Source organism: Cervus canadensis, chromosome 11 (genome assembly GCF_019320065.1).
Source record: "Cervus canadensis isolate Bull #8, Minnesota chromosome 11, ASM1932006v1, whole genome shotgun sequence".
In the NCBI taxonomy this organism is placed as follows: Eukaryota; Metazoa; Chordata; class Mammalia; order Artiodactyla; family Cervidae; genus Cervus; species Cervus canadensis.
Window position 1 is genome coordinate 70,340,746 of NC_057396.1, and position 25,798 is coordinate 70,366,543.

General features: G+C 54.8%; 1 protein-coding gene across 1 annotated transcript in view; it reads left to right on the forward strand.

Moving 5' to 3' along the window:
* Positions 1 to 220: 220 nt before the first annotated feature.
* Positions 221 to 25,798, forward strand: part of CREB3L1 (cAMP responsive element binding protein 3 like 1) — a 37,464-nt gene continuing 11,886 nt past the window's right edge. The window contains exons 1-3 of the mRNA XM_043481443.1: positions 221 to 800; positions 20,861 to 21,089; positions 24,235 to 24,419. Of these exons, the coding sequence (XP_043337378.1) occupies positions 699 to 800; positions 20,861 to 21,089; positions 24,235 to 24,419 (516 nt within the window). The 5' untranslated portion in view covers positions 221 to 698. The remainder of the gene's footprint in view (positions 801 to 20,860; positions 21,090 to 24,234; positions 24,420 to 25,798) is intronic.

Consider the following 25,798-nt stretch of genomic DNA (forward strand, 5'->3'; position numbering starts at 1 on the left):
CTGAGGTTCAAAGAACACGGTTACTGGAGCTATGAAATGTTTGCTTCAAGCCCCTACCTTGAGCAACAGAGATTTGCAAGACTAGCTCGTAGCTGTCTCTTTAAAGGAGTAGGGAAACGATTCCCTAGGCCACGCCCCTCCTCATTAATATGAAATTATCGTGAATATTGATGTGGGAGGCGTGGCGCCTCGGCCAGCTGGGCTAACCAGCCCGGGGTTCCCGGCTTCGCAGAGAGGGAAAGTGACAGAAGCCGTGCAGAGGGAGACGCAGAGAGAGCGGAGCGCCCGGCAGCCACCCAGTCTCGGGGGGGAGCGCTCAGCTCCCCCTCCCCCGGCTCCCACCCTGTCCGGGGGGGCTCCTCAAGCCCTCAGCCCCACTCCCGGGCTCCCCATGGAAGCCAGCTGTGCCCCGGGAGGAGCCGGCGGAGGAGGAGTCGGCTAGATGCCCGCGGTGCGCCCGGGGCCCCTGAGCGCAGCCTGCTCTGCGCCTCTGCCCTAAGGCCTCCGCGCACCCCGCGCCCCCGACCCGGGGCCGCGCCGCCTCTGCCCGCCCCTCCCCCGGGGCTTCGCCCGGGACCTGCCCGCCCCCCCCACACCGCCCGCTTGCCAGCGCTCGGGCCGGAGCTCTGGGCCGGGCGCGCCGCCGCCCTGGAGTGAGGGGAAGCCCAGCCGTAGGGGGGTCTCCGGAGCCGGCCGCGATGGACGCCGTCTTGGAGCCCTTCCCGGCCGACAGGCTGTTTCCCGGATCCAGCTTCCTGGACTTGGGGGATCTGAACGAGTCGGATTTCCTCAACAATGCGGTAAGATGAAGGGTCTGGGCTTCGCCTTCCACCACTCCTTACGCCTCTTCGCGGTGCACCTGGGGCCTCCAGAAGAACTGGACTATACGCATCACTGGGCAGAAGTGGGGGAGGGCGGCTCGGCGCTGGGTCCCCTTGAGATACACGTACTTAGGGCTCTGAGATTCGGTGACCAGATCCCTCGACACTTCCCTGGAACCCCGAGAGCTTGCGCCAGTCCGCGCTCCTCCTGGGGGCTCCGTCCGTGTGGATACACGGGCCTCGGCCTTCCAGGGGAAGGGAACTCGTCGAGGAGTCGGGGCCATCCGATCCCCGAATATGAGCTCAATAGACACCGATTCTGCCCCTGCCCCAGTTCTCCCAGTCGTCCTGCCGCCCCCAGCCCGGGGTTCCGGGGCCAGATGGGGCACGAAGTGGCGGCGCCCTTTCCTGCGCCCCCTTTAGGACCTCAGTGGCTCTGCCTCTGGCTCTCCGCTGGGGGGCGCACAGGGGCGTGTTCGAAGGGCCAGAGACCAGACGCCCATTGGGGCGGGCGGGTCGGGGGGCCGAGCCAGACCCCGATTTTGAGCTAGACTCGGAAATTCAGGGGTGCTGTCGTGCCTGTCCCCCAGGAAATCAGGCCAGAGATTTCCGCCAGGGAGGAACCTGACCCTCAACTGGTCGGGGGCCACACAGGGTGATCGCTCCGGAGGAGGGAGGTCTTTCTCTAGGTCTATTTCTCAGTCCCTCGAGTCTCTCTCTCCCTGTGGCTTGTAACCACCCGTGTCTTCTCTTCTGTCCACTCGCCACCCCCGTAAAGAAACGTGGCTTCTTTCCTCTTCCTGCCCTCCTTCCCTCGGGCTCAGCCTTAAGGCGCCGGGGTGCGGGGTGGGGTGGGAGATGAGCTCTGTAAGGGGAGAAGGTATTGGGGTTCAGAAAGGCCCATCGAGTTGAAATGTGGGAGCTTGGGGGTTCTGAGGGGATCCCCACCCCAGGCAGTGAACTGCCTCTCTGTCTCTCTCACACACACAGTAATCATCTCAACGGTCCCTATTTGCTGACCTCTAACTCCTGGGAGTACCGTGAATTTGGCAGACAAGAGCCAAAGGCACACAGCCTTCAGGGACTGGGCATCTTGGACTTACACCTAAACTGTCCCATGCTTCTGATGGCTAAACAAGCCCAAAGGACAGGAACCCGAGGCAGGGAGGCATGTGGTGGGAGGTCCCCTGGTCCTCCATTAGGCAGCAGATCCAGGTCACCCTGCTCTCGGAGGAAGGTCCCGGCTGCCAGTCAGAGAAAGCACACTTCTGCGGTCAAGGAGGAGGGGAGAGAGCTTGACCTGGCAGCGGGGAGACCGGAGTTCTAGTCCTGCTTCTGCTTCTGCCTCTCCCAGGGAGCCTTTCCCGCCTGCGCCTGTTTGCTCATTTACAATACAGGGAGAGGTTGGATCAGTCTTTCCAAGGATGCTGTGGCCCAGGGATCTGGGGTTCCACACACCCCTCTTGAAGTTGGTGACAGACACTGGTCGGAGGTGGGGGGGAGGGCTTGCTGGAGCACATGCCTTTGTCGGTGGAGGCCCCTGTCAGGTTCCCTGAGCCCGCAGCAGCTCCGATTTGGGCTTTCTTCTGAATGAACTCTGCCGCCTACAGCCTCCTGCTGCGGCTGTATTCAGCCTTGTGTCCCCAGCTGCTCATCTGGGCCTTGGTCCAGCGCAGGAAAGGATGCATGATTGTGATCAGTGGTATCCAGTACTGGGCCTGGGGAGGAAAAACTCTGCTCAAGGAGCTCCTTATCTCAGGCCCAAGCAAGGCCAGGTGAGGCAGGGGGAGAGGAAAGAATTTCTAAGAGGAAAGAAGGCTCCTGGGATGGGAATCCGGAAACTGGGTTCTAGCTGTGCTTCTACCTCCAGCCAGCTGGGCAGTTCAGACAAGTGACTTTTCTTCCTGTGGGCCTTCGATTCTTTATCTGAAACATGGAGATATAGAAAGCTTTCCCATAGTGTTGTTATAGAGATTTAGTGAGAAAATTAAAGATTAATGTAGGATGATGCCTGCCAGGTAAGTTTCCGTAGGTAACATGCTCTGGAGACTAATGGTGATAGTGGTAAGGACTACTCGGGTAGGAGTTGCTGTGCGCCCCTGAGCAAGTTACCTTCCTTTTCTGGTGCCTCCCTTTAGATGTCTAAAGTCCCTCCCAGTTGGGAACCCATTCAAACCCGATCCCCAACTCCCTTTTCTTTCTACATAAGGATAGGAAAGTGTTTCTAGGGTCAAAGATGGGAATGGGTGAGGTCTGTGTGCTTCTCAGTCTGGAAGATGGAGGGTAGGTTATTCACTATCCTTAAAAATCCAGATAAAGGCCATGAAGTCACAGTAGAAACCATGTATGCTCTGTTAAAAAGGCAAAAATCGAAAAGGATGCTCACCCTGAACACACGTGTGTAAGAAATATGCATTCTGTTAGAGACAGGAGAATGAGTTGCATATTCTGCATGTCTTGTCTGCTTGGAGGTGGCCAGGGGTGCTGTATTTTTCCTTCTATGAGGACATCTTTATCCTGTGGCAATCTAGTCTGTGTGATTCTCAGAGACATCCCTGGGAAGAAGCTGCCTTTCCTGCCCGAAGAGGGGACTTCTCCTCCCATCCCCTCCCCATTCTCCCACAGTTCCTGATGTGCGCCCCCCCCCCCTCAACTAGAGCCCTCTCTTCCCTGGGACCCTGGGACCCCTCAGCCCCTGGGCAGGTAGGAGAGAGGGCCTGGTGTTCAGAAAACTGGGATAAAGGACCAGAGGGAGAACAGGTCACGTCCCCAGAGAGAGATACCAGCTCCGTCCTCTGGCTCAGGGGAAAGGATGATTCTGGTTTCTCTAGAGGGAAATGGCTCTGGATCCCAGAAAAGCCCCACAGCTGGGAGGGTGTGGGGAGGAGGGGAAGGCGGAAGAAGAGTTCTGTTGTCTCCGAGGGGCGCAGCAGGAAGCTGCAAGGATGTTTGCCCAGCACACTCATTCACCTCCCTGCAGCTGGGGAGGCCAGGTGTGGGAATGACTGGGACCAGGGACCAGGCCTGGAGAAGAGGGGTGTGAGAGCTAAGGCTGATCATTGTCCCCAGGCCCCCTAGCCTGGCTTCTCCTGCGCTAAGCAGGGAACCGCAACCATCACCACCCCAGCCTTTGGGGGATTTAGGGAGATTAGAGAAGTATGTGCATTTGGGTGTTTCTTTGTCTGTGTGTGGGCCTTTAACAGCCCTTAAAAGGGGAGGGGGGTGTGTGTGTGTGTGTGCATGTGTGTGTGCGCGCGCGTGTTTCTCTTTAAATTTTCACCAGCAGGAAAGAAGATCCAAGGAGGAAAGAACACTGGTCTCCAAATAGAATCCACTAGAAAAAAAACTAATAGAGAAAAACTAATGAAGGAGCCCAAATCCCAGAGCCCCCATTCAGGAAGGGAGATCACTCCAGACACCTCCTCCTCTTCCAAAATGCTGAGTTTGTTGTGGGCAGCTTTGTATTTTGTTTTTGCTCCGCCTCCGCCCAGCTAGGATGTGAGCTCCTTGAGGGCAGGTGTTTATCTGTCTTGTTCATTGCTGTATCCCCCCACTGCCTAGCACAGTGCTTGGCACAAAGGAGGCTTCAACCAACCATTGCTGATGAATGAAAGGGAACCTGGGCCAGGCTGCACATTCTTTAGGGAAGAGGAAACAGGATGCTCATTTCCCCCCAGCCATCAGGGTCCTGTGGCCCACACTGTCTCTGAAATTCAGGAAGATTTCCAATAAATTATCATTGCCTTGAATCACCCCTACCCTCGGTGCAGACTCCTGTAGCCCCGGTCTAGGACGGTCTCCAGCTGAGTGATCCACAGCATATTTGAACTTGTGGCTTAGGCCTCACCCTTGAGCACTGGTTGGCTCCAGGGCTTCCATCTTCCCCAGTTCTCCATTGTTCCGGTTGCTCTGGGACACCTGGATCCACACTCAACCAGCTTAAAACTAAATCTTTTCTAGTCCTGCCCCAGGGCCTGTGTACATGCTATTCCTGACCTCTAGAATGCTTTCTCTTCCCTCCAGCTCTCTCCATCTCATCTTCCTCAGTTCAGATGTCACCTTGTTAGAGAAGCCTTTCAAATCACCTTAAGTGAATCCCTCTATCATTTGGTTTCAGTCTTTTGTGGCTGTTGTTGACCATATTGCATGGCATGCAGGATCTCACCCCTCTGACCAGGGATTGAACCCATGGCCCCTGCAGTGGAAGTGAGGAGTCAGCCACTGGACTACCAGGGAAGTCCTTGTTTCAGTCCTTTGATTTCTTCATAGCCCATATCCCAGTTTACAGTTATCTTATCAGCTTATTGTCCATTTCCTCTGTGAGTAAGCAAGTTCCCTGAGAACAGAGACCATGTCAGTTATGTTCATTGCCATAAACCTAGCACAGTACCATGGCACAAAACAGGCACTTAATATAGTAAAACTCTGCCATGAGACAATAAGCCGAGTGCAGAAATGTTCAGTCATGTAAAATGTGGAGTTATGTTATTGTAGGATCAATGAAAAGTAGTATTTTTCAGTTGGCCTGTACTATCACAAAAAAACACAAAAGTAAAGATGTGAAACCTTAGCACATGCAGCAGACGAAACTAAGGACATTCCGAAGGAGCACAGGCAATCACTTCTTTACCAGCCCCACAAAGATAAGCGTTTTGCCCACCTTTATTTGAGATTGGGCCCCAGGTTTAGGACAGAAGCCAGGTTTGGGTCATGTTGCAGTGTACTTTGCCCCATTTCAAGGGTTTACTGTATTTGTAGAGAAAACGACTGCAGATCAAGGCAGTCCTTGTAAGGGAAGGGGAGACAGTTTTCGTAAAGACAGGTCTGAGTGTTCAGGACGTGTACTGATAATTCCAGAGGGGGCTCCAGATTCTCAGGTCCTGGCCTGGCCAGCCCTGAGGGTAACAGGGATACTGGATCCCACGAAAATGCTGTATATGCCCCGTTCTGCTGTGAGGGCCCTCCGGCTTCCCTGGGCTGGCCGGGAATTTGCTTGGTTATTCTTCAATACACACATCCCATCCTTTAACAGCTGGGGACTAAAGGAGCGCCAGTGCTGGTCACCACGCAGCGTGACCTCCAGCCACTCATGACCAAGCGAGAGAGACAGACAGGGACGTGGACAGAGCGGCACCGCGGATGCCACGATGGAGCAGGGCACCCAGGGAGCCCGAGGAGGCGCCCCCTAGCTGGGCTGCTGGTCTTGGAAGACTCTCAGAGCAGAGGACCCCCACTCCCTCCCTCTCCAGTATCCCCATCCCTGTTGGCAGAGGAGTTATTGGGAGGCATTTCAGCAAGGAGGACTGGAGCTGTGTCCATTTCACTGAGCCTGGTATACAGGCATTATTGTCCCTTGTGAAGATGAGAAAACTGACACTAAGAGGAGCGGAGATCTAAATGCTGTTCTCAGGGCAGGGTCCCATGGGGTCAAGGGGGAGAAAGCCCTGTCTTCTATACTATTCTCGGTTTGAACTTTGCCCTCTAGGGCAGGGAACATTTGAGATCTCAGATAGCATAGGGGCCTCGCCTTCACCCTCGCCTACTCCCATCCTTAGGGCACCGTGGATGTCTAGAGCTTTACGGGCAGAGCCAACACATTGCCTGGCCTGTGAGGGGAGAGACCCCCACATCCCTTCCCCCACCTTCTCTTCATCCTCACCCCCTGGCCCACCTGGGAACTTGGGGCTTTGCTCTCTGCAGCTCCCAGGACCCCCCGGGAGGGTCTGGCTGGCCACTGTACCAGGACAGGAAAGGAGGCAGGGCACCCCACTTTATGTCCTCCCCTCCCCCACAGGGTGTTTCTCCTGCAAGTCCTGGGCCCAGGGCCCCTCAGAGCATCCCTCTGTGGGACACGGCTTGTCCTTGAACCTCCCTCAAGAAACCAGCTCCAGAAAGCCAGAGAACAGGGTGTTCTTCTGGCCGTCTCAGCACTCCAGGGGGCAGGATGGAGGAAGAAGGTCTGGGTGGAGTTAAGTCGAGACCACGAGCATTGCTCTGGCTGGAACACTGTGTGACCCGCTTCAGCAGGCAGAGTAGGTGGCAGAACGCTGGAGCAGGAAGGCCTGAGGATGTCTGGTTCAGGGGAAGCTGGGAGGGGCAAGATACAGCCCAGCTCTCTGACCATGAGAGAAAACAGATCAAAGGGGATATCCTTGGAATGTCAAAGATCCCGAAACTTACGACCTGGACATACCATGTCATCCGAGAGGCCAGCTTCACGGCCAGGGCGATACTGGGCTTCCCTGCTGCCAGAGTGCAGTGAGCCTCATCTCCCAACTCTCGCAGGACGGAGCCCTCGCTGCAGCTGCCCTGAGCCCTTGGCTCTGGGCCCAGGAGCCACTGCACCCATCACAGAGCGGCTGACACATCTGGGCTGGGCTGTGAGGTCCGACCAAACAGCTGGACAGCGGCAGCAGCTGTCCCCCGCTTCCCCCTTCCGAAAGAGTAACAGAAAGCAGCAGTGGAGAAAGGCAGGCTCTTCAGGCCCTCATGGAGAGCCAGGAGGCAGTTCTCCTTTCTTCTCTTTTTAATGCTTATTTACTCATTTTTGGTTGTGCTAGGTTTTCACTGATGCGTGCCGGCTTATGCTAGACGGGGCGAGCAGGGGCTCCTCTGTTGTGGCAGAGCATCGGCTGTAGGAGGGCAGGTTCAGTAGTGTGATGCAGGGGGCTTAGGTGCCCCACGGCGTGTGGGATGCTCCCCCCCGCAACCAGCCCCGGACCAGGGATTGGACGTTTGTCCTCCACATTGACAGGTGGATTCTTAACCATCAGACCGCCAGGGAAGCCCCTGGCAGGCAGTTTTAAAACAGCAATTGAGGGGGCTTGCTGGGGAGGCAGGCAGGGCTAAGCCTTTTCCCATGTGTTCCCCTCTGCCCGGAATATCCTCACCGCTCCTCACCTCATCTCCCTAGCTCCCTGTGTGACCTTGGGTAAGTCACTTCCCCTTTCCAGGCCTCGGTTACCTCATTGCTGAACTAGACTGAGAGTTCTTTGAGGGTAGGGCAATTATTTTTGTCTATTCCCCAGTCGTGGCCATAGTGATTGAGTGCTCAGGAGATGTTTATTTATTGAATAGATGGAAGGAAGGAGTGAGAAGGGGTGATGGATGGATGAACAAGGGTGGGTGGGTAATGGAAGAAAGGGTACTTCCACACATCCAGCTTTGATGGTACTTTAGGTGGCTTTTGTTTATTTACCAAGAAGTGAATCTTCACCTAAATCCCACATATGCCTTTTACTCTATCATGGGCCTTTTCTTTCTGTTTTTTTCCCAAGTTTTTCTGGCGTATACTTTATTTACAATGTTGTGTTGGTTTCGAGTTTACAGCCAAGTGAATCACTTATACATACATGTATATATATCCATTCTTTTTCAGATTCTTTTCCCATATGGGTCATTACAGAATATTGAGTAGAATTCCCTTGCTACACAGGAGGTCCTTGTTAGTTATCTACTTGATTATATAGTAGTGTGTGTACGCATCCCAATCTCCTAATTATGGTGGCCTTTTCTATATGAAATATGTCATGCACATAAGAGAAGATATATAATGCATATATATGAATTACAAAGTATAATAAAACGGACACCTAGGCACTCACTACCAGCTCAAGAAATTGACCCAGCTCTCAATATCCTGGGCTCTCAAAGTTGCACAAGTTGGTGGAAAAGTTGAGCGGCAGACTCCAAATCCACACTCCACTCTGGGCAGATCCTGGATAGGAATTCTCCTGAGACCCGGTGCCTATTCCCAGACCCCACCTGACCAGACAGCAAGCCCCAGGTCAGACGGCAGATAGCTCGAAAGCCCTGGGAAGCCAAGCCATACCTGAGGCGGGGTGGGGTGACCATTAGTGGTCGATTTTAGCCCTGCCCAGACCTGGGAGCAAACTGTGGCTCTCACCGCCCATCATCTGTATCAGTTTGGACAGGTGCCTTAACCTCTCTGAGCTTATCTTCCTCATCCATAAAGGAAAGATGACTGTAGCACACAGGGTGCTTAAGGACTCAGTTAGAAAACTCTTGCAGAATCTAGCACAGCACATAATGGCATATGGCAAGCCCCCTATAAACAAAACAGTAGTTGTTACTGGTGTTTTTGTCCTGACTGTCGTTGTCAGAAAGGCAGGTGCCCAGCACTGACAGCCCTTGGAGAATGTGCCAGCTTCATCCCTTTGCCGATCCCTAACCATGGGGGTTTCATTTGCCTGTCTGTTTGGCCTCTCTGAAGCTGAAAGGCTGTCTTCTTTGGGTAAAAGCAGAAGACCCCAGGCCCTTTCTCAGGACTCTGTCTTCCTAGACATCAGGACAGGGATGGGCAAACCCGGAAGCCCAGGTGAGGACCCAGTGCATAGAATGGGGGCCCATATTTTGTGTCTGGCCCTGTACTAGCAGGGACTGGGGCAGCAGAAAAATCCATCATTCCTTCCACATCCAGTGTTGTCATGTGTCCTTAAGAGGACAAGCTCTGCAATCAGAGCTTAGGTTCAAATCCTGGCTTAACCACTTGCTTGCTTTCACTTCTCTGTGCCTCAGTTTCCTCAACTGTTAAATGGCAGTACTAATAGTACTTACCTGATCTTGTGAAATTTAAATCAGGTACTGCGTGGAAGGAGCTAGAACAGTTGTTGTTCAGTCGCTAAGTCATATCCAACCCTTTGCAACCCGATGAACTGCATCACACCAGGCTTCCCTGTCCTTCACTATCTCGCAGAGTTTGCTCATGCTCATGTCCATTAAGTTGGTGATGCCATCCAACCATCTCATCCTCTGCCACCCTCTTCTCCTTTTGCCTGCCATCTTTCCCAGCATCAGGGTCTTTTTCAGTGAGTGGCTTTTCACATTCAAGTGTCCAAAGTACTGGAGCTTCAGTACCTGGCGTATAAATATTAACTATCATTATTATTATTATTATTATTAGGTATACTATATGCCAGGCTTATGTGAAGTCCTACAGTGGGTTCAAGGATAAAATCCATCTTATATCCAACCCTCAAGGTGGTTAAAGTTTAGAAAGAGAGATGGGCCCCACTGTGGATAATTAGAGTTCAAGGCATGATGTTAACCAGTAACCTAACCATCTATGAGTGCTACAGTGAAGATGGATAGGATTCTTCCTGCTGGATGATCAAGGAAGGCTTCCTGGGGGAAGCAGCACCAAGTTGGACCTTAAAAGATAATAGGAGTTAGAATGAGGAGATAAAGCATAAAGGCCTTCCAGGCACAGGGAATGATACAAGCAAAAGGCCCTGCTGCCATGGAGCTTCCAGCCGGTTTAAGGAGCCATCCAACTAGGCTGGAGGGAAAGGAAAGATGAGGCATTCCAGCTACAGTGGGAAGTTGAGATCAATCTGTAACAGACCTTGAATGCTGTGCTTAGGAACTGGGAGTGTTTTCAGCTGGCAGAAGGGAGCGAAAGCCAAGTGTTCAAACAGAGGTCTGAGCTGGACAGGGTGGTGGTCCCAGCTGTCCTGAACCACCTCAGTGCTAGGTCTATTAGGATAACCCAGCTGTCTGCCTGTCTGCATGAACAGGGCCTCTCCCCCAAGACAGACAGCACCGTGGGCCCTCTTTGTGCCCAGAGCAGGCCGAAGCAGCAGCAGACCCCAGGGCCCTTCTCTCCTCTGACTTCTACCCCCTGCCCTGATGTGACTCGCACACTGGCCAAGAGCACCAGTTCCCTGCTGACTGCCTCATCCCCAGCACTCAGGGCCAGGCTGACCTGGGGAGGCCCAAGGCAGCTCCACCCTTGCAGAGATACAAGCTGTCCTAGCTCTGATCTGAACCATGTCCTGCCTCCTGGCCCAGCCCCAAGACTTTAAGGGGGTTCCCTTACCCCCACATTACAGTTTAAGACCTTCCACTATCAGACCAAGCGTGTCCTTATTGACCTCGAAGGAACCTAGAAGGATCTGAGCCCAGCCCAGCTTGGCACCTCCTCTCCTTGGCCCTCCCACCAATCAGCTGGGACAAGATACCCAGAGCCCCTTCCATCACCCTCCCAGAGAGGAGGATCAACCCTGCCCTCTACCACCCCAAAGCCTTCACCCCGCTCTCTCCCAGGGCTGCAAATCAGTTCCACATTTGGGATCTGGCAGGCATTATCTGCTCAGAACTTTCCCCTCCCAGTTAGTTCAGGCTTCCATCTCCCCACCATCGGTCATGGTCAGCCCATGGGGTGTGCGGAAGGGGAAGGGCTTTTTTTTAATTTTTTGGCCTTTGGCGACCCCTTCAGAGGCCTGAGGGGGGAGCTGGACTGAGGCAAGGTACCAGAGGGACAGTGGACGCGAGGCTGTCCTGGGGAGAGATTAAAGAGGAAGGGCAGGGGGTGGGGCAGAGGCAGAGCTTGAGCGAGCAGATGAGGGGCTGAGGGGCTGGGGGTGGTGCGGGAAGGACCGAGGTAGTTCCCAGATCAGCACATTCCTGAGACATCTGGACGCGCTGGAAGGGCCCCAGCTGGCCTGACGGCTGTGGCTCCAGCTTCTCCACTCTGTGATGTCAGGACCCAGCGTTTCCCCCTCCTCTCAGAGTCCCACTGGCCTTGGGTCCACCTCGGGGCTGGGTGCTGGACCTGTCACCCCCACTGAGCAAGAAGGAAGCCCTTGGGGCAGTGGAGGAAATGCCTGAGTCAGAGGAGGGCCTGGCCTGATGCGGGAGGCAGACATGAAAGACACAGGGGTTTGCCCAAGCGACTGACTCAAGGAGATTCCCCCTCTGGGCTGACGCCTGCCCCCTCCCTTCTCCTTGGAGGGGAGATGGAGATCAAGCCCAGACTCTGGGAACGGCTGTGTACCCTGAGCGATGTGATCCTGGGCAAGTCCATTCCCTTTCTTGACTCTGTTTCCCTCTCCGTAATAATGACAATAATAATAACTACATTTGAAGGGAATCTTCTATGTATCCTGCCCTGTACAAAGCACTTGACAAATGTGACCTCATTTGACCCTCACAGCAACCTCACAGGTGCTGGGGTAGGTATAAATACCCCTAGTTTATAGCTGAGGCAGAGGCTCAAAGAGGTTAAGTAACTTGCCCAAGGCTACACAGCAGGCAGCAGAGCCAGGATAAGAACAGGGTCTGTCCGCTGCTCTCCCTCATAACCATTAAGCTCCATCGCCTGCACAAGGGAAAGGGGATGGACGTGATGATGCCAGAATTCCTTTCAACTCTTAAGATTGTAATGATTTCTTTTGGCTATTGTGGAGCTCTTTGAGAAGGGCAGGGGCAAGCATTAGTCACACACTGGGTGGGGGAAGGAAGGCAGAGGCTGCTGGCTTTGAAGCATCAAATGGGTCAGGCATCTTTGGAGGTTCCTCCTCCAGAGAAGTCCAACCCCCTCAGAGTCACAGCCCGATCCCCAGCCGAGCCCAGGGGTCCCACACCTTCCCTGAAGGAAGGGAGTAAATAAGGAGAGAAAGAATGCAACTTCTTCCAAAAATAAAACCTGAGGACAACTCAGACAGGCCGGGACCGCTGAGGAAGGCAGAGGCCAAACGCTGAGTGCACAGAGGAGAGGGAAGAGGCCAAGGGAATTCCAGCCAGAGCCCGGTGGCAGGCTCCGGCCCAAAAGGGCCTTCCAGCTGGCCAGGGGCCGCGAGAGCAGCCCGGCCGGCTGGCCACTGGGCTCCATTTATACTCTTGGGGCTGGCCTAAGTCTGGGGACAGTGCCTCCAGCGCTGAGTCGGGGGCTGTGTTCCCCAGGGACCTGATCTGGCTGGGGCTTAAGAGAGCAAAGCCTTGGGAAGGAATAACCCGGAGAATGGGTACAACGGGCCCCAGTAGGGAGGAGCTGAGGGAAGGCGTCCAGACACATGGAAACTCTGCCTGGAGCAGGAGCAAGCTGGCATCAGAGCGGAATTCAGGGCAGTTCATTCCTGGAGGCTCAGCTGCAGAAAAAAAGGCCTCCGTCCCTTTGCTCCCTAGGCTCTTTCCTTCATTCACCCACTTGCTCAGTCAGTCACTCGGCAAACAGGTGAGCACCTAGGATGTGCTGGGACCAGTGCTAGACTTTGGAGACACAGATGAGGATTGGACACAGCAAGACCCAGAGGTGACACGGCTGGATCATTTCAAGCAACACTAAGGAACTTCTCAACTATCCTAAGAGCCAAAGGGAGTCATTAGTGGACAGTGAGCAGGGAAGTCACATCGTCATATTTATGTTAGAAGATCCCTCTTGATGCAAGGTGGAGACTGTGCCAGAGATGGAGCAGAGTTCAAGCCTTGGACCTGCCTTCAGGAATGGGTGGTCACGCTGCTAGTTGGGAAGCCTTCTGTGAATAGGAACTGGGCTCGGTTCATCTCTGTGTCCCCAGGTCTGGCGCACAGTAGGTCCTCAGTAAGCCCTGTACAGATGCATAAATGACGAATAAGTGGCGGGCGGGGATACTCACCACTACACTAACGCCCTTATCCTCCCGCCGCCCCCAGTGCCAGTCCTGGCACTCCATCTCCAGTGTCCTGAGCTGTCCCGCAAGGACCCTCTGGCCGCTGCCTGTGGACCAGCATCTCCAGCAGCCAGACCATGGGCCGCTGTGCCCTCAGTGGTGCCAGTCACAGCTAATCCCAGCCCTGGGCGGCGGCGTAACTGCCATCACCTCCTCCTGCCCAGACAGTACCTGGCACCCGCCCCAGGGTTGGGCCACAGCTCATGGGCCGCCTGGGCAGAAGATGCCAGGGGCTGGCCGGGAACCTGCAGGCCAGCTCCCCACTTTCCTGAGGGCCCTGTGGCCTGGCCAGGGATGGGCTCACAAAGTCAGGAGGGGAGAGCCGAACAGGGGGGAGCTGGAGAGCCTAACAGGATGGGGTGGGGGGGACGGCTGGAGAGACTGTGGCCCCTTCTCTGCACAGCGGCAGCCCGTGGTGGGTACCAGCTGCCCTTCCCTCTCCCCCTTCCTTTCTCTAGCACACAGGCACCGAAAAGCTCGTCCCCATGCGGCCCCCTCCCCCAGTCCCAGGCCTCACTGTCCCAGCCCAGGCCAGCCCAGGAATCCCAAGGCTCCTTCACTGGGGGGTCACATGACTCAGGCGTGTGGCTTGGCACAGTCAGCATTCGGTTCTGTGGTGGTGTGAGATGTTGTATGTGTTCCTGTAAGAATGTGCATGACCACGTCTGTGACCGTGACCATCTGGGGTGACCACACGTGTGAGTGTGTGTGCACATGGGAGTCTGTCTGTCTGATCACATATGAGGAGTGTGTCCTTGTTGGTTCTTAGTGGTGGCCAGTGTCAGCCTGTGGGAGCCCAGAGAATGTATCTGTATTGATACAACAGCGTCCGTGCCGGGCTGTATAGGGAACAGTCTGAATGTGTCCACAGGCAGGGATCTCAGGCTGTGTGGTGTCAGGGAGGTGGGGTTTCCCTGTGTAAGAAGGAACCTCACAGCCCTCATCTGCATAGCATGTGCACACGCATACACGCGTGCGCACACACACACACCCAGGGAAGCGTTTCTGCTTATTTGGACTTGGGCTCTGTGGTGAAGAGTTCGTTCGGTAGGGGGAAAATATGAAACCTCAGCAGCTGCCTTCCCCGGGCCTGTGGGGAATGGGGGATGAGAGTGAGGTTGGAGGTTGGAACAAATGTGCTTCCCTTCACCCCCCATGCCCTGCCAGGAAGGCTCAGGGAGGGGCTGGCTCCAGGGATGAGGAAAACTGGCTCCAGCCCTTCATGGTCCCCAGAGAGGCCGGGGCAGAGGAAAAGAGCCCACTTTCTGAGGACTAGTCCACTTCACCTTGTGCCTGCCATCCCTGCCTTAATAGGAACACAGACAGGGCAAACAGGCCTGGACAGAAGACCCCACCTGTGCCTGCCCAGATCTCAGAGCACAGCTGGATCTTGAACTGGGGTCTCCTGAGTCTGAGTCCAGGACAGCCTTCCAGTCTAGCTCTGGGAGGATGCCTGGATCTCGCCTGCACCCCGCCTCCCCTCAAATGACTGGATGAATATGTGTTAGTCGCTCAGTCGTGTCCGACTCTTCACGACCCCATGGACTGTAGCCCACCAGGCTCCTCTGTCCATGGGATTTCTCAGTCAAGAATATTGGAGTGGGTTGCCATTTCCTCCTCCAAGGGGCCTTCAGGAGTCCGGGACTGAACCGGAGTCTCTTGCAACAGCAACAGACTGGTTACTGTCTGAGCGATCAGGGAAGGCAAATGACTGGAGGGTGATGCTTAAAGGCTGGGAGGCCATGTCTGACAACTGTGCACCCAGGGGCCCACCTCCCTTCCCCAAGCCCCTCCCTGCTCTTTCTTGACCCTACCCCACCCCGCCCCCACACAGGGCACAACAGTGACTCAGACTGGTGGCCCCTCGGCTTGAAATGGGGGCAATTTTCTAGTGACCACGAGGCAAGTAACCGTCCGGGAATGTATGAGGGGGGTAGCCTGCGGGGGAGGGGAAGGGCTCTCCTCCCGTCTCTCAGCAGAGCTCACTCTCTCGGAAGGAATGTCCGGGCTCTGCATTCCCCGCACCGCCCCCCCCCACCCCCCATCCTTATCCCACAGCTCAGCCTGGACCCACTCCGTTCTCCTCCCTCCTTTCCCCAAACAGACTGCATCAGCCTGGACCAGGGGAGGGGCAGAAGCCCGCGATGGGGGCGCAGGCACGCCGAGATTCTAGGGGGCCTGAGAGGAGGGGGCGCTCTGAGGCTGCGGCAGCTTGGGGCGGGGGGTGGGGGGGGACTCCTTTCCCATACACATCCTCAGCGGACAGCCGCGCCCCCAGAGCTTTCCCCTCGCTCTGCATCGACTCTCTGGAAGGAATTCGAGCTGGGGAACCGAGAGGAACCTCAGACGGCTCTATTACCGCCCAAGGAGTGTCTCGACTCCCACCCTCCCCCCCCCCAGGGAAAGAGACCCCGCTCCCCATCAGTGAGCCCCAAGCTAGTATAACTCCAGGAGGGAAAGAAGGAGCTGGAAGAGCCGCGAAGGAAGTTAAGAGTTGGGATCCAGCCTCCCCTTTTCGAGCTGGGGATGTCCGAGGAGACCCCCTCCGTCTTCACTTCCCCGGTGCGGGGTTGAGGCCAGGCAACTGGTCCTGATAAGGGACTCGGGGCACCGTAGGACTGCCAGGCCCATCGGCAAGCTCAGATGGGCCGTCTCTGCCTCTGCCCCAGGTGCAGGCAGGGACGCAAGACCAGACCCGGTCCGTACACTCGGCCTTAACATCCCCGCGCTGTCCGCGGAGGCCGAGGACCTTTCCGGGCAAGGGCCGGGTCCTCCTCCCACCTCCTCGCCGCCGCTCCTGCAGCAGGCCTCGCGCAGCCTCCTCCCATTGGCTCAGACCTCCGCAGATCCGACCAATGAGCAGGCTGGGTTCCGGCATGGGGCGGCCCCCCGCGCGCCGGCGTTAACATCCCTTGAGCCAACGCTGGGCTGGCAGGACCTGGTCCTTCTTTAATCTTAAAGGGCCGGCTGCTGAGACCCGGCCTCGGGAGGAGATGCTGCCGACCGGGAGGGGTGTGCGGGACCTCGAGCCCCGAGAGCTCGGGACCTCTCCTCCAAGAGAGTGGAGCCGGCGCCGGCTGCGCGTAGCCGCCGAGAGGGAGCTTATGTTGGCAAGACTCTTGGAAAAAGTCTTTTAACAAGGAGGGAAACAAATCATAATATTTCCTTCTCTGGCTTCCCACCCTGGTTGCTTGGAAGAGCACCCCCATAAGAACGCTCACCCCCAGTAGAACTCTGTCCCCCTCAGAACGCTGACTCCTGCAGTCAGTAGGATCCTGCCTCCCACCCCTGTCGTGTCCATCAGGTAGTCTGAAACCTGAACTTTCTGTGTGTGACCTGGAGGACGAGCTGGTTGTGGTTTAGGGGGGTGGGGTGGGTAGGGAGGCGAGATAAGGAGTCTTGCTGGAGCTTAGGAGGCCTGAGATCTCCAGAGGGGGCTGTCCGGGGTTGGGGGGGGGGGGGGGGCGGGGAAGGTGGTTACAGAGGAAGAGGTGAGGTCAGGAAGAAGTTGCTCCCCTATTCGTGTGCAGCCCTAGAGCTGTTGAGAACCCCTCCTTCAACATTACCGCCTCACTATGTGACCTTGATAGGTCCCTGTCTGGACCTCAGCTTCCTCATTAGCAAGTGGGGAGAGGGGGCATGGACCATGGGTTTTCTCAGGTCCTTTGTGCCTCTAAATTGATGGTATAAACCATAACTGGCTGAGAGGCCAGGCATCAGATAGAAATAGGACGAAATATGAAAAATCTCTCTAAAGGGAGGCCTTCTGGCATCCTCCCAAGAGGAGAAGGTGGGCCTGGGGGTGATGGGACATGCCCACCATCGCCACCGGAGGTCCACCCGGCACCAGGGAAGTCCTGAGCACGGAGGCCCTGGTCCTCTGAGTGTCCCGCGCCCCCTCCCCTGCCTGACCCTTGGCCGCCCTCCCCTTCCACTTGGCTCCCACCCTCTGGAAGCTCTGTCCTGCTGGGCCTTGGCTGCTGTCTCCAGCAGGTGGGGTGGGGGCCGCTCACGAAGTGGGGCCCACTGAGCTCCCTCAGCAGGTTCCCTATGGGCACCCCATAAGGGGTCTCTGAGAAGAACAGGCTTATCTGCATGGGGCTGAATCCTTGAGGGACCCTGGCCCAGACTGGAGGAAGCCTCTCTCCTCTCCCAGGCCCCGGAAAATGGCTTGGCAAACCCTTATCGCCTGAGACGCAGCTGCTGGAGAAATACCTTAGCAGCTGACTCACTGGGCTCCTCACAGCCCTCTCCCACTGGGCCCCACACCAGGCCTTTGAGAGACCCCGAGAGAAAGAGAAGGAAAGAGAGAGAGAGGGCGCCCCCAGCTGGGCTGGCCCAGAACCCGCCGAAGGTGCGGCCAGCACAGTCCAGCCTGTGGCTGACCCTTTGGTTGGGGGGCGTTGAGCCCAGTGGATTGCCTTCGGCTAGGATCGCTATTATTCTTAGAGACTTGTTCAGCCTCTGACCTCCTGGTACTGCCTCACCCCAGGCATTGATGGATCATTGACATACTGATGGCTTTGCCCTGCGGTATAAGGCCCTGTCCCTCCACCAACAGTTGTTAAGTGTCTGTCCTGGGCCAGGGACTGGGACCCAGCAGGTGGACAAGTACAGACCCTAGCTCAGGGAGTTCACAGTCCAGCAGATGAGCAATTCCTGACCAGGGGAAAGTCCGCTGCCCCTGGGGAAGGACTGGGTGGTGGTGGGTTGTGGACCCTTCATTGCTCTCTTTGGTTCCCTGGGCCTCGGTTTCCCTATCTGCCAAATGTAGAAATGCAACTTCCTTGTCTCTTTGGGTAGTTGTGAGGATTAAATAAGACGGTGCCTATGAAAGCACTTTAGAAAGTTAAAATCACAAGACAAATGTAGGCTAGTGATGAGTTCTGACCAGCTGGGGAGAGGGGAGAGTGCTTAAGTCAATGGATTTCTGAACTCATTTTATCCTGGATTCTCTGATTTGGGGGGAGGACCAAACCACTTCCCTGCATTGGCTCCAGGCTCAGTTCACCTCAGGCCCAGGGTTAGGCTTTTCATAAAACAGCAATTATTGAGCACCCACTGCATACTAGGCCCTGTTCTCAGTGTTACAGGTATTTACTATGCAGATGCATTTGTGTGTTATATGGATACATGTGTTTTATGTATTTCCTCACTTTATCTTCATAATCCCATGAGGGTGGCATTAAGCACCTAATGCATATTTGATCCTCATAACAACACTATGAGGTTGGAACTATTATTTCCCCCAATGCAAATGAGGGAACTGAGGCCTAGAAAAGTGAATTAATTTAGCAAGGCGTGAGCTAAGAGTCAAAAGTCTTGACCCCCTGAATCTTATTCTCACACCAAGGGCTTTTCTGCTCACCCTTTCCAGACTAGGACAAGCGCCAATTATTCCAGGCCAGAAAGCCAACAACTCCAGAAGTCAGTTCTTACCTATTCACCAGCTGGGACCCCCAGGGTCAGAAGCAAAACCCCAGCAAATTCATTCAGTCAATGAAAAACGAATGAACAGGAGGCTTCCCTGTGGTTAAGACTCCGTGCTGCCACTGCAGGTGGGGGCTGGGGGTGGGTTCGATCCCCGATTGGGGAACTAAGATCCCACGTGCAGCCCAGAGCAGCCAAAAAAAAAAAAAGGTGAAGAACACTAACATTTCCTTACACATTTATAATTCTTTAGAGAGAAAAAACAAGAACCTCCTATGTACCAGCTGCTGCTGGATGCTTTATTAATAAGAGGTTTGTTGAGTAATTACTATGTACCAGGAACTATTCTAAGTGCTTTACATATATTAACTTGTTTAATCTTCCCAATAACCGTAGCAGATAAGAACTGTTATCATCCCCACTGTACAAAGGAGGAAATGAAGCATAGAAACACTGATCAACTTTCCTAGGATCACAGAGACCAATATTTTCCAGACTATTTTGTTTCTGAGAAATATATTTTATATCCTTCTCACGAACATACACACATAACTGAGATAAAAATTTACCATGTATTTAACTTACCCATGCTCAGCACACCCTGATATTTTTCTAATCTATCTAATCTAATCTGTTTTCTTTTTCCTTAAATTCTGGTCATGACCTGCTTCACAACCCACTACTGAGTCACCCCCTGCAGTCTGAATGGCACTGAGTCATAGCGAGGAGCATCAGGGCCCGGATTCAAACCAAGCGATACGGCTCTGGAGCCTGAGCTCTTGACATAAAGAATGTCTGGGAAAACGGAAACACTGGAGGCATGAGGACAAGCGAGGACCGTGCCAATGAGGGGAGCAGCTGTTCACTCAGTCCTGTCTGACTCTTTGTGATCCCATGGACTGCAGTGCACCAGGCTCCTCTGTCCTCCACTATCTCCCGGAGTTTGCTCAAACTCATCTCCATTGAGGGGAGCAGAGTCCTCGATAATCTCACCACCTTGCATTCCAGCAAGAGAGAATAGAATACAAAAGTCACTGATAACACCTTTGGAATGCAAACTTGCTGGTGGAGATTCAGTTATTCTTTAGTCCTTAGTTCCTTAGTCCTCTTGTGATGGAAGTAGGGTGGGCTGAGAAGCAGGCTTGGGCAATCAAAGTGATTTGACCAAAGTCACAGGGCCAGAATTATAGCCGTGTGTCCTATCGCTGGATTCTTTCACACCATCCAGAGCACAACCTTGAGGATACTGACTTAGTGGTTGGAGACATCAGTGGAGGTGGTGGTGATGGTAATGTGCTTATGGGGTGATAGTAGTGATAGAAAGGTTGATAGTTGGGGGACTTACCTGGTAGTCAAGTGGCTAAGATGACCCCAAGCTCCCAATGCAGGGGGCCGGGTTCGATCCCTGGTCAGGGAACTAGATCCCACATGCCGCAACTGTGGAATCCTGGCCACGTGGGTTCAAGTCCCAATCTGAGGTACACGCTTTCAGTGGGAAGAGTGATGGGAAGGTTGCAGGTGTCGACTAAAAAAGATGCACAACAGGAGAGTTGGGAGTTAAGTTTTATTTGGGGGCAAAATGAGGACTGTAACCCAGGAGACAGCACCTCGGACAGTTCTGAGAAACTGCTCCAAAGAGGTTGTGGGGGAAGATCAATGCATATGATTCTGGTGAAGGGGGCGTTCCATGCAATCCAGCACTTTACTTACAAAAGGTGTTCTGCTAGTTATGAGGAGCTGATGTCACCAATGAGGAGATGTAGTGCTTGTCTAGATATGAGGAGATGCAAGGATTGGGATCATGAAATCAGTTCCTGAAAATATCCAGCTCTCTAAAGACCTGTGTCGCTCATTTTTCTGGAGCACAAAGTGCCTGCTTCTTTTCCCTGAACTCCCGTCAGGGCACGTCAGAGGTCAACAGCTGCAGTAGCACGGGCTTCAGTCTCCCACAGATGGTGGTTTAGTTGCTCAGTCGTGTCCAACTCTTGGCGACCCCATGGCCTGCAGCCCGCCAAGCTCCTCTGCCCATGGGATTTTCCAAGCAAGAATCCTGGAGTGGGTGGCCAGATGGCAAATAGCCTTGGCAAGCACCCGTTTGTCATTGACACAGGGACCACGGTGGATAAGCTGACCCCCTCCTCCCCTCTCCTCCTCCCCTAGCACTTCCCCGAGCACCTGGACCACTTTGCAGAGAACATGGAGGACTTCTCCAACGACCTGTTCAGCAGTTTCTTTGATGACCCTGTGCTGGACGAGAAGAGCCCTCTCCTGGACATGGAACTGGACTCCCCCACGCCGGGCATCCAAGCTGAGCACAGCTACTCCCTGAGTGGGGACTCGGCGCCTCAGAGCCCCGCCATGCCCATCAAGATGGAAGACACCACCCAAGGTAAGAAGGGGTGGCAGGGCCCAGGACCCAGACCCAGAGAAGCCGCTCACAGCCACCTCTCAAGGGAGACCATCCGCTGTGTTTCGGCTCTTCCTCAAGTCCAACCCAGAAGGCCCCTTGTAAAGAGGCTCTTCCACTGACTTGATGAGCAAAGGGGTAGGTCCCAGACCGGCAGCAACACCTGGGAACTCGTTGGAAAGGCAGGTTCTTGGGTCCCACCCAGACCTGCCAGATCAGAAACCCTGTGGGGAGCATCCAGCCTTCCAGGTGACTCCGACTGATGCTTAGGTCCGAGAACCAGTCTTAGATGAAACAGCTGAGGGGGTGGGGTGGGGAGGATTAAACAGTAAGTGTGGACAAGTTACCAAGACTCTAGAACCTTACCGCCTCCTCACACTGTGAGGTCCTCTGAGACATTACCTGGGAGAGACACCTGCACCCTACTTTTATTCCCAAAGGTGGGATTCCCTAAAGCTCTCCTCTGCCCACCTCCTCCCCTTTTATGCAAAGGACTCTTTGAGTCTTTCCTCTCAGGTGATCAACATTGGAGAATGCCAGCCTGTGCCCTCCCTAGAAATAGTCTCTTTGGGCGTTTCCTCAGATACAGGTGGTGCTGGCTCCGTCCTTGTTTGGCTGGATAATCCTGGACTCAGCCTTTATAAGCCCCAGTTTCTTCATCTCAAATGGGAGTAACAGTAAACGTTTTGATAGCACTATCCAATTTACAGAGTACCTTCATGTTAATTATCTCGTTTATTTCTCACAACTCACAGGTGAGGTCAGAGTCACTTTTATCATACTCCCTATTTGTCTGGTAAGGAAAATGAGAATTCAGGGAAGCTGAGTTGTTTTGGTCACACACATAGTAAAATGCAGAGCAGGGACCTGGGAGCAAGCAGGCCCCCTGGTTCTAAACCTCATACCCTTGCCACCACCACACTTGCCAGCCTTAGTGGGCAGTAAGGGTACTGGCTTTGGTATGCATCCCAGTGCCTCCAGAAGCTGCTGTGTGACCTTGAATGAGTTGCTTAACCTCTCTGAGCCTCAATTATCAAATGAAGACATAAATAGCTTGAGAATTCTGGCTACTATATATATATATGTGAAAGTGAAAGTGATAGTCACTCAGCCGTGTTCGAGACTTTGTGGACTGTAGCCCGCCAGCCTCCTCTGTCATGGAATTCTCCAGGCAAGAATACCGGAGTGGGTTGCCATTCCCTTCTCCTGCAGATCTTCCGGACCCAGAGATCGAACCCAGGTCTCCCACATTGCAGGTGAACTCTTTACTGTCTGAGCCACTAGGGAAGTCCCAATATAAATATATTTATGTGTGTCTATCTATCTATATATTTGTTGTTATTCAGTCGCTAAGTGTGTCTGACTCTTTGCGGCCCCATGGACTGCAGCACGCGGGCTTCCCTGTCCTGCACCATCTCCATATATATAGTTTGCAGCTATTTCATTGTGTATATAAAGTCCTGTTAAGACGATAGTGGCTAGAACCATGAATAGGGTTTTTGTTCCTCCTTCTCTTCAGAGGACAATGGTCTTGAGTGGAGTCTTTTAATTTTCCCATCTATTAAGTGAACAGATGGCCCCCAGGGCTGATGGTAGGAATACACAAATTCACATGTATCAAGAGCTTAGAATTGGTCTCAGTGCAAGATGTGTGAGCTGCTTCTGAGGGTCTTTGAGATTCCCCATGGGCAGAGACGGGGCCCTTATGCCCCACCCATCCACCTACTGAGGGCTGGGACACCTACTGGGGCTTTAAGAGGCTCCAGGGCTGGTGGCTGTGGAGGTCCCAGCAGTTTCCCTACATGCCCTGACCTCAGCCCTGCCCTCTGGAGGTCACCTCAGTGGGGCCGCGGGCCCCAGCCTGGGGAAGGGCAGCGGGTGGGGTGGACCGCCTCCCAGCCCGGCAACTCCTGGCCACCCCAAGTCTATTTTTAGAGCAATTTGTCTGTGGGTCCTTTGCAGGGGGCGGCTTCCCGGAGGCCGGCAAGCTGGCCCTGTAATTTGGGAAGATTGTGGGTGTTCCTGGAGCCCAGGGGCGGGGGCCCTCAGCCTCCCTGCAGGGTGGGGCCTGGCCTCAGAGGTGGGATCAGGCGGCAGCTGACCCCTCTCCCCACCCATAACGGGCCTCAGAGCCTCCAGTCCCTCTGGCCCCTCCATGCCGGCTCCGGGCCAGGCGCCGGGGCCACCAGGAGCAGAGCTGACTTGGAGAGGAGGACTGTAGGCAACCATCAGGAAAGGGTGGGGGATGCCTGGCAGCCCTGTGGCCCAGATGAGGCCAGGAGGCCCACGAGGTGGACAGGAGGTGAATGCTGCCCTGATAAACCTGGGCATCACCCATCCTCCCATCCAGGCACCAGACGGTCCCGTGGATTCTTCCTTCTTATCTTGTCTCCAGGATGTTCTTCACCCCTGTTGCCACTGCCTTAGCATGTGCCGCCTTTCCTCTCTCCGGAAACAGCCTCCTAAAGGTCTCACCGCTTCTATCTCGCCTGCAGCCAGTCCAGTCTGCACTCAGAGGCAGAGTGATCTTTTTTAACCTTACAAACCCGAGCGTGCTTAAAGCCCTTCAGTGTCTCCTCGTTACCTTTAGGACGAAGTCACAGCTCTGAGTTCAGCCTCCAGGGCCGACCCATCCCTGCTGGCCTTTCTGACTCCATCTTCCCCCTTCCCTTTGCATTCTAACTGTGCTAAATTGCTTACGACTTTCTCCAGAGCCCCAGCACCTATCAAGGTGCTCATTAGATGTTTGCTGAGTAATTGTAATGTAATCGTATTCACAGTAGCTGCCATTTGTTGAACATTTACTTCTTGACCAGTACTTTTACAAATGAGGACGCTAAGGCTCAGAGAGGTTACACACCTTGCCTCAGGTCACACAGCCAGGCAGGAGGGGTCTGTTGTCCAAGCCCACTCTGTAAACGGCTGAATGAAGACGTTGCCTCCATCTGTTCTGGCCCCAGCCCCCTCTGCCCTCCCACCTCACCAGCGCCGCCCCCCCGCCCTTCTCCTCCTGCCTCCCCATGCACCCTAACATCTCTCCACGGCCCCGCGCAGCACAGGGGCCAGGAGCGGGGCTGAGCCCCTGCTCTGGGAGCCCCCTGAGCCTGGGTCCCGCCCCCTTCCCTAGATGTGGACCACGGAGCATGGGTGCTGGGACACAAACTGTGCTCCGTCATGGTGAAGCGGGAGCAGAGCCCGGAGCTGCCCGTGGACCCGCTGGCCGCCTCCTCGGCCATGGCCGCTGCCGCCGCCATGGCCACCACCCCGCTGCTGGGCCTCAGCCCCCTGACCAGGCTGCCCGTCCCTCACCAGGTGAGCCTGGGGCCAGTTTACAGGGGCTGAGGGCGGGCGGAGGGGGGATAGAGCTCTGTAGGAAGGGCCATCCAAAACCCTGGGCTCCCCAGGGCTCTGAACAGGGAGCAGTGTGGCCCTCAGGAGCCTCCAGACTCTGTCTCTGCCCCCACCTTGGGCCACCCTTTCACCACCAAGACCAGACTCAAACCACAGGGGCCCTCACTGTGTGCAGAAGAAGATGAAGGGACCCAGGCAGGGCTGGGCATCAGGGACCCAGTCCAGGGTCTCAGGGTAGGAGACAGCCCAGGCCACTTAATTTTCTCAGTGTCCGGATTTTTAAAAACGAAGAAACACCTAAATGGAAGTATAAAAATTATACCCTATTTCCATTGTTTATATTCATGAGATGAATATGTTTAACCTACGCTCACAGGCAGGCCCTCCCCCCATGAATGTCTAGATACCATCGCTTAGCTATAGAACCAAAGCGGACATCTGAAGACCCTTCTGGGGACATGAGGCCCAGACACCCGGCGCCTGGGAGAGGCCCTGCCTGGTCCCAGCTCTGGTCTCAGCTGTGTTCTGGGCGCGTTGCCTTCCTTCTTCATTCCTCAGCTTCCTTCTCTGTAGAATTGGAGCGTGAACTACAGCTAAGGGGCTCCTACTCTTGCATCTAAAACACAAGTTGTTGTTTAGTTGCTACGTTGTGTCCGACTCTTTGTGACCCCAGGGACTGTAGCCCACCAGGCTCCTTTGTCCACGGGATTTCCCAGGCAAGACTACTGGGGTGGGTTGTCATTTCTTTCTCCAGGGGATCTTCCCGACCCAGGGATGCGTAGCCGCATCTCCCACATTGGCAGGAGCATCCTTTACCACTGCGTCACTGGGATGCCCTTGGAATCCCTTGAGTCGGGGTTTGGCTGGCACTGCCCCCTGCTGGCCACACGGCTCAACTGCTCAAAACGCACGTGGCCCAAGGGCTTCCCAGGTGGTACCCTTGGTAAAAAACCTGCCGGACAGTGCCAGAGATGTAAGAGATATGAGTTTGATCCCTGAGTCGGGAAGATCCACCGGAGGAGGAAATGGCAACCCACTCCACTTCAGTATTCTTGCCTGGAGAATCCCATGGACGAGAGAGCCTGGGGTCGCAAAGAGTCAAGACATGACTGAAGCGACTTAGCACGCACGCAGAGGCAAGAAAGGGCATTCCCTCCTCCTCCACCAGGGACTGGGGGGTTCAGGGCTGGCTGCAGACCGGGAGGATCTTTGGGGACCATCTCCAGGGCTGGCTCTGTGACTCCTGAGACCTCCCCAGAGGAGGAAGGGAAGACAGGATGGCCGTGGACAAGGTCATGGAAGTTAGGCGCTGGCCTCAGAGGAGGGAACTGAGAGGTTAA